We start from the raw sequence: 9266 nt of genomic DNA on the forward strand, positions 1-9266 counted from the left end.
TGCTCTAACCACTAGCGCAAACCAGATGGGATGGCGTATCGCTGCAGAATGCTGTGGTAGCCATGCTGGTTAAGTGTGCCTTGAATTCTAAATAAGTGTCACCAGCAAAGCACCCCCACACCTCCTCCTCCATGCTTCATGTTGGGAACCACACGTGGCGATCATCCATTCACCTACTCTGCATTTCACAAAGACAAGTCGATTGGAACCAAAAGTCTCCAATTTGGACTCATCAGATCAAAGGACACATTTCCACCAGTCTAATGTCTATTGCTTGTGTTTCTTGGGCCAAGCAAGTCTCTTCTTCTTATGTGAGTCCTTTAGTAGTGGTTTCTTTGCAGCAATTCGACAGCAATTCGACCATGAAGGCCTGATTCAAGCAGGCTCCTCTGAACAGCTGATGAGATGTGTCTGTTACTTGAACTCTGTGAAGCATTTATTTGGGCTGCAATCTGAGGTGCAGTTAACTCTAATGAACGTATCCTCTGCAGCAGAGGTAACTCTGGGTCTTCCTTTCCTGTGACAGTCCTCATGAAAGCCAGTTTCATCATAGCGCTTGATGGTTTTGTGACTTGACTGACCTTCATGTCTTAAAGTAATGATGGACTGTCATTTCTCTTTGCTTATTTGAGCTGTTCTTGCCATAATATGGATTTGGTCTTTTACCAAATAGGGCTATCTTCTGTATATCACCCCTACCTTGTCACAACACAACTGATTGGCTCCAACGCATTAAGGAAATAAATTACACAAATTCACTTTTAACAAGGCACACCTGTTAATTGAAATGTATTCCAGGTGACTACCTCATGAAGCTGGTTGAGAGAATGCCAAGAGTGCAAAGCTGACATCAAGGCAAAGGGTGGCTACTTTGAAGAATCTCAAATCTAAATTATATTTTGATTTGTTTAACACTTTTTTGTTACTACATGATTCCATATGTGTTATTTCATTTTTATTTAACTAGGCAAGTCAGTTAAGAACAAATTCTTATTTACAATGACGGCCTACAAGAAGGCAAAAGGCCTGCTGTGGGGACGGGGGCTGGGAATTTTTTATTTTATTTTATAGGACAGAGCACACATCACAACAAGAGACACCATAACACTACATAACGAGAGAGACCTAAGACAATATAGCATGACAGCAACACATGAAAAACACATCATGGTAGCAACACAACATGACAACAACATGGTAGCAACACAACACATGGTACAAACACTATTGGGCACAGACAACAGCAAAGGACAAGAAGGTAGAGACAACAATACATCACGCGAAGCAGCCACAACTGTCAGTAAGTGTGTCCATGATTGAGTATTTGAATGAAGAGATAAAACTGTCCAGTTTGAGTGTTTGTTGCAGCTCGTTGCAGCGAACTGAAAAGAGGAGCGACCCAGAGATGTGTGTGCTTTGGGGACCTTTAACAGAATGTGACTGGCAGAACAGGTGTTGTATGTGGAAGATGAGGGCTGCAGTAGGTATCTCAGATAGGAGGGAGGGAGGCCTAAGAGGGTTTTATAAATAAGCATCAACCAGTGGGTCTTGCGACGTGTATACAGAGATGACCAGTTTACAGAGGAGTATAGAGTGCAGTGATGTGTCCTATAAGGAGCATTGGTGGCAAATCTGATGGCCGAATGGTAAAGAACATCTAGCCACTTGAGAGCAACCTTACCTGCCGATCTATAAATTACTGCTCCGTAATCTAGCATGGGTAGGATGGTCATCTGAATCAGGGTTAGTTTGGCAGCTGTGGTGAAAGAGGAGCAATTACGATCCACTGTATCACATCCGGCCGTGATTGGGAGTCCCATAGGGCAGCGCACAATTGGCCCAGCGTCGTCCAGGTTTGGCCGGGATAGGCCGTCATTGTAAAAAATATATTTGTTCTTAACTGACTTGCTTACTTAAATAAAGGTTAAATGTAAAAAATTACAAAATATATAAAATAAAAAATACGAGAGGAAACCAAGTCTAGATTTAACCTTAGCCTGCAGCTTTGATATGTGCTGAGAGAAGGACAGTGTACCGTCTTAGCTGTACTGGTGTCCTTTGATAGCTCTTTGGTCTTGGCCATAGTGGAGTTTGGAGTGTGACTGTTTGAGGTTGTGGAGAGGTGTCTTTTATACTGATAACAAGTTCAAACAGGTGCCATTAATACAGGTAACGAGTGGAGGACAGAGGAGCCTCTTAAAGAAGAAGTTACAGGTCTGTGAGAGCCAGAAATCTTGCTTGTTTGTAGGTGACCAAATACTTATTTTCCACCATAATTTGCAAATAAATTCATAAAAAATCCTACAATGTGATTTTCTGGATTTTTTTTTCTCATTTTGTCTGTCATAGTTGAAGTGTACCTATGATGAAAATTACAGGCCTCTCATCTTTTTAAGTGGGAGAACTTGCACAATTGGTGGCTGACTAAATACTTTTTTGCCCCACTGTGTATATATTTTAAGATATTTTATTTCTCTCCCTCATGAGGATAATGAAAGTTCACAGAACTAAAAAATAAAGGTAGATTTACCAATTGGTTAGTGTTTTTACTTATATACTTTTTTGTTTACAAATTAAGTGATTAAAACTCGTAATTCTGCCTTTCTCCATCTCTTCTCTCTCCAGTTAATGTGACCTCTCCCGGCCCTTACTGAAACATACCCATGAGCCCGCTCTTTCAATTTACTGTAACCAGTGTCCGCACCCACTGAGCACTGACTGACACCGGACGTCCATGGACAATGAAAAGTAGTTGATACTTGGTCAGTTTGCCCTGGCCTTGATTTCAACATCCACAGATGTAGTTTCTTGGTTCAGGACAGACCGGCCTTGATTTGGCCCAAACAGACCGGTGACCGGACCAAATCTGAACCAATTATAGATGTCTATGTTTCACAAGTTTGGACAGCACAGTACAGTGAAGCACAGTAGAGTACAGTAAAGAAAAGTATTGTATAGTTCAGTACAGTATAATGTACTGTACTATATTGAACTCTACTCCAGGGTTTCCCAAACTCGGTCCAGTGTGTAGAAAACTACCCATATATGCGAAGGATGATATTGTATATTTCTACCTTTGTGAACCTATTCAGGATGCACTATGAAGAGAATGACAATCATGTCTACAATTATGCTTTTCTGTGTAGTACAGATCAGGGACCCATGATGTAATTCCACTACCATAAAACTCTGTTAGCGGGTGTAAATCCACTTCACTTACTGTAGTTCAATAAGCTGTCATGTCATAACTGACACCCCATTTTTCTGAAGACATCTTTGAATCTTAATTCAGAACAGATATTTAGCAGTTTTTGGAAATCGTGGTCTATAAAAAAAACTGAGATTTTACCGTAATTCTGTTACTAAACTTTGCATCTGCACAGTTCTTCCAGTAACTGCCTTGTCAATTCCATATTGGCCTAAGCTTAGCCCTTGATCATGACTCTCAGTTCCATTACATTAGACATTGGACTAAGGATTCTTCTGTACAGGGAAGTTCTGTTAAGAGCCCCGATGCTCAGTCTGAACATTAACACTCATCGCTTGTGGTATGATTTTGGAAGCAAAAGGACCTTATCTTTCATATCAGTGAGAAATAATTTTCAAAAAGCAAAAGGTTAAATTGATATGCACCTTTATAGAGTTAGGGTTCCCGCACAGCCGTATTTCCATGTTACAGTGCTTGTTTATGGAAAACAGTCGAAAGACAGAGTGGACTCAGGGGTCACGTTAATGCAGAATTAACTCGTTAAATTTTGCTGCGTTTTCTAAACGCTGATCTAAAATACTTAAATAAAACGCAAGATTTACTTTCAGAAAAACATTAGGAAATGTAGCTGGCTACATTCTATGATAAACATTAGAAATATGATAGCCATGCATCGTTTTTGCAAAAAAAGAAAAAAAATTGCACTTCTCGTCATCTGATGAAAATTAAGCTATTTTCTGCCGAATGTGTTGCACCAATGTATTTTCTGTGAAGGAAAACTATTTGCATGCCCCTGATCACTCAATTTAAGCACTCAATTGAAATGGTTAAAACGCAGATAGTTTGCACTTGTGAAATTATTTTGATGTGACAGGAAAGTAGAGGGATTTATGTTTCTAGAACCGTACCGCAATTGAGAATCAATTTACCTTTAGATGCAGTGGCGTGTACTCATGAATGCCAAGGGAAGCCAGGCTTCCCCAAATATTTGACCAATAAATAAATTATTTTATAATTTTAATGTATCTTTCATCTCTCTCTGTGTTTTCAGAACTTTCCATCAATTCGCAAGTGGCCAAATCTCACTGGAGAAATCATCCGAGCGAGGGAAACAGTGTCCCTCTGTCTCAGTATGTGTAGTAGAGGTCGACCGATTAAATCGGAATGGCCGACTAATTAGGGCCGATTTCAAGTTTTCATAACAATCGGAAATCGGTAATTTTGGATGCCGATTTTGCCGTTTTTTTACACCTTTATTTAACTTGGCAAGTCAGTTAAGAACACATTCTTATTTTCAATGACGGCCTAGGAACGGTGGGTTAACTGCCTTGTTCAGGGGCAGAACGACAGATTTTTACCTTGTCAGCTCAGGGATTCAATCTTGCAACCTTACGGTTAACTAGTCCAACGCTCTAACCACCTGCCTCACGAGGAGCCCGCCTGTTACGTGAATGCAGTAAGAAGCCAAGGTAAGTTGCTAGCTAGCATTAAACTTATCTTATAAAAAACAATCAATCAATCATAATCACTAGTTATAACTACACATGGTTGATGATATTACTAGTTTATCTAGCGTGTCCTGCGTTGCATATAATCGATGCAGTGCGCATTCGCTAAAAATGACTGTCGTTGCTCCAACGTGTACCTAACCATAAACATCAATGCCTTTCTTAAAATCAATACACAGAAGTATATATTTTTAAACCTGCATATTTAGCTAAAAGAAATCCATGTTAGCAGGCAATATTAACCAGGTGAAATTGTGTCACTTCTCTTGCGTTCCTTGCATGCAGAGTCAGGGTATATGCAACAGTTTGGGACACCTGGCTCATTGCGAACTAATTTGCCAGAATTTTACGTAATTATGACATAACATTGAAGGTTGTGCAATGTAACAGGAATCTTTAGACTGATGGATGCCACCCGTTAGATAAAATACGGAACGGTTCCGTATTTCACTGAAAGAATAAATGTTTTGTTTTCGAGATGATAGTTTCCGGATTCGACCATATTAATGACCTAAGGCTCGTATTTCTGTGTGTTATTATGTTTTAATTAAGTCTATGATTTGATAGAGCAGTCTGACTGAGCGATGGTGTGCACCAGCAGGCTCGTAAGCATTCATTCAAACAGCACTTTTGTGCGTTTTGCCAGCAGCTCTGCTGTTTATGAATTCAAGCCTATTAACTCCCGAGATTAGGCTGGTGTAACCGATGTGAAATGGCTAGCTAGTTAGTGGGGTGCGCGCTAATAGCGTTTCAAACGTCACTTGCTCTGAGACTTGGAGTAGTTGTTCCCCTTGCTCTGCATGGGTAACGCTGCTTCGAGGGTGGCTGTTGTCGATGTGTTCCTGGTTCGAGCCCAGGTAGCGGCGAGGAGAGGGATGGAAGCTATACTGTTACACTGGCAATACTAAAGTGCCTATAAGAACATCCAATAGTCAAAGGTATATGAAATACAAATCGTATAGAGAAATAGTCCTAGAATTCCTATAATAACTACAACCTAAAACTTCTTACCTGGGAATATTGAAGACTCATGTTAAAAGGAACCACCAGCTTTCATATGTTCTTGTGTTCTGAGCAAGGAACTTAAACGTTAGCTTTCTTACATGGAACATATTGCACTTTTACTTTCTTCTCCAACACTTTGTTTTTGCATTATTTAAACCAAATTGAACATGTTTCATTATTTATTTGAGGCTAAATTGATTTTATTGATGTATTATATTAAGTTAAAATAATTGTTCATTCAGTATTGTTGAAATTATTACAAAACTAAAAAAATTAAAATCGACCGATTAATCGGTATCGGCTTTTTTGGTCCTCCAATAATCGGTATCGGCGTTGAAAAATCATAAATCAGTCGACCTCTAATGTGTAGCCCATGTATTTGATGCCGTCTGGACCAAAAGAGTATAACATGTTGCTGCCATAGCATTTGATTGATTGATGCCAGCAATCATTTGTCTCCCTTGATTAAAAAAAATCATAATTAGCCAATCAGCATTGAGCTGAGCTCAACTGTGGGTAGTCCAGGTGCAGCAAAACACCCCCCAAGGGAGGCCAGCTGGGATTTGGCTTCAGACCAATCAAATCACTTGTCTGTTTCTAGTCTGCTTATGTTGATGTCCTGCTAGCTTGCTAAATTGGCTTTTTCCTAAGCCATGGATGGAGATGGGGATTTGGACTTGTGGTTTTGACTTAATTCTCTGTACAGGCCAATGATTATGACAGTGTTTCTGATCTAACCATAAGTGAATATGTTGTGCCACTGGCCTGAGACGATTGAAGTTCAATATGTAGCCTAGTAGGCTCACATTACCTAGCCAGCTAGCTAACTTAGCTGGTTCATTGTTGCCCGTGGGAGGAAGTCAGGCTATCAAGCATTTTAGCTAGGTAGCCTGTGACAACAAAAACTAAAAGTGTACTGTATCTGTATGAAAGATCCATAGACCGTTGACAACATGAAAGAGAGGAAGATGGCATTGGCGTTCAACTAGTCTAGAAGAAGGGTGAATCTAAAATGTTTGTTTTACTTGCGCGCACACACACACACACACCCCCCAGTACCATGGACAGCCACATTATATTTTGCAACATTGATAAGACTAATTGTTTTTGGTATCTTTAAAATGTGTTTTCAGTGTATTAAACTAAGCACATATAGCCTTGTTGTTTTGATGATATTTAAGTTGAAATGTTGCTGGAATAGCTGAGGATGTGCTCCTGTTCTCTTTGTGCTGACTCTGTTTTTCTAAATCAGTAGTTGTTTAGTAAACTGTCGAAAACATTAACGTGCTTGACCATGCCGCAGGTGATATAACTGTTTGTATGCAATATTTGCTTTGTGGACTTCACCAGACAGATCTTGTTCTCCGGTTTTGTGATGAAACAAAAGTAGGTGTAGTTGAATTCATTCCGCCCCTGTGACTGTTGTCTTTTTGTTGCCACGGTATTATTGTATATCACGGTGGTGTATGGACAAATGTGTTAGAGTAAACAATGCCATTATCACAACATAGGTTGTAATATGGCTTTTTAACTGACCCGTCTTCCTCAGTGATGCTACTGCTACTGTTTATATGGAGTATTTGGCTGTTTTGTCTTCCAGAGACAATTTACCTTTAAGCAGAACATGTCAAGGTCCTTGGACTATAAGGACTAAAGTTAAGCTCCTTTAGTCCATTATTGGGCTAAGCCTAGGCCTAACTGTTGTAGTCACTTCAAAACCACAGGGCCAGAGATACTCATCATTGTGACAGGCCTATTTCACCTTTCATCTTTCAAATACTGACAACTACCATATAGTATACACATAGCCAGATATGTGTGACAATCAAGCTGATCCTAATGTTTTTTTTATGTAGATTGGTTATTGAATAAAGAAGTTTGCAGCTGATTAGTCTTCCCTCGTCATAATAAAGATCAAATAGCATGACAGTAGAAAGTGTCATTTATGTAGTAGGCGATGTTTTGCAGTTTACATAATGTCAAATAATAGGGCGTGCGCATCAGTCCACGTAAAAAATCTGTCCAAGGAAAATGTCTACGACATACGCGTTCCCTCTCTGTCCTGACGAATGACGATATTGCGTAATGATGACCCCCTGAGATGCAATCATGTACCTAACGATCTGTTTAAACTGCAGGTTATGGTATTTTCCATCACATGAACAACAACACGTGGTCATTGGTTACATTTAATTTACTTACAACTTATGTTGTTTCCTGACATGCCACCATGTAAACCTTATCATTGAACTTCGCATTCTACAGGTTTAGCTTAGCAGCTAACTTAGCCAGTTGGAAAACATTCTGCTTACCTTGGGCAAGTCACTGAGTTGGTTAGCATCCAGCAAAAGCTCCTCCAAACTCCGACTGTAGCGGTAGATCTCATCCGGAACGTATAACAGAGAACAGTGCCGCTTATCGATCAATTCAACATGACGATTGCACCGCCACAGGGGTATACACTGAAACATCACTGGGTGATGGCAAAATCCGTTCTTAAAAAATATCCCGAAAAGACGTCAAATAAAAGAAACGGAAGGCGCAACGGAATACGGCCAGCTACTACTCGAACTGAACTAGCTAGATAGCTTGCCAAGCACCTTCTTGCTCTTCGAACGAATTTTCAAAGAAAACAAACATCGAAACCACCTCCACAGGCGTAAATAAATTGCACTGGACACCATGGAATACATACGCTGTCTATCTCACTTTGAATACTTATAGGCACCTGATTTTCGCTTGGTTCTTTATCCTTTAATCACGTCGCCACTCTGATGTTAGTAGTTTTTCTAATCGTGTCCAGAAAACGATCACATCTCTGTTTTATTTCGTGTAACCTACTGTTTTCCTTGTCCCAGAGTTAATTTCCTCAGTCCCGTGTCTGACCCGGAACATTCACTCCCTCATTCCAATCTGACGTCACCAATCCTAACCGCTCCTCCCTTTGTATATCTCCCTCCCCCTCTAGAAAAGTAGAAGCCAGAGAGGATTATAGATAGGCTTCTGATTCATTCTTCAGTTGGCCTACTGTACCTCAGCTCAGTGTTATTTTAGCCTGAAATAGCCTACAGTTATACATATCTTTTATACAGTTTATTCTGGAGTTATACTTTAGAGTAGGTAGGTAGAGTACAAATAACATTTTTAAAAATGCATTTCAGCATGGGCGATTTTTTCAAATAAAGCATTTCTCTCAAATGTAAACCTGTCTTTATGGGCTCCCTGTCTGAATTGAACATGTAAACCTGGGGTGCATTCAGTTTGGTTAAACGTTTGATACGTTTGACGGTTTGTAGTGTACTGAATTACCAAAAGGGTGTGCATCATTCTTCAACCGCCTTTGAGGTAGGGCTATGTTTGCTCCCGTTTGGTGGGTGTGGCGAAGTCTGGCCTAATCAATATGGATGTGACCATCAGAAATCGCAAAACTCATGCAGCCCACATGCACAACCGCCCTCTGGGCCACAATCACACTGTTCTTCACTGGTCGTTGAGTATAGTAGTTTTGTTTGACTTGTTAAACACCGTTCTGTCATGTTGAATGC

The 9266-nt window shown here is 40.1% G+C and overlaps 1 protein-coding gene across 2 annotated transcripts in view; it reads right to left on the reverse strand.

Annotated features, from left to right (window-relative positions):
• Window positions 1-8618, reverse strand: part of LOC120046640 (leucine-rich repeat-containing protein 1-like) — a 71807-nt gene extending 63189 nt beyond the window's left edge. Inside the window, exon 1 of one of the 2 annotated variants that reach the window (XM_038992028.1) lies at window positions 8034-8618. In XM_038992028.1, coding sequence (XP_038847956.1) covers window positions 8034-8192 — 159 coding nt within the window. In that variant the 5' untranslated portion in view covers window positions 8193-8618. The remainder of the gene's footprint in view (window positions 1-8033) is intronic. The other variant, XM_038992030.1, reaches the window with a different exon arrangement.
• Between the last annotated feature and the right edge of the window lie 648 nt (window positions 8619-9266).

This window comes from Salvelinus namaycush, chromosome 4, assembly GCF_016432855.1.
Source record: "Salvelinus namaycush isolate Seneca chromosome 4, SaNama_1.0, whole genome shotgun sequence".
Taxonomy (NCBI): domain Eukaryota; kingdom Metazoa; phylum Chordata; class Actinopteri; order Salmoniformes; family Salmonidae; genus Salvelinus; species Salvelinus namaycush.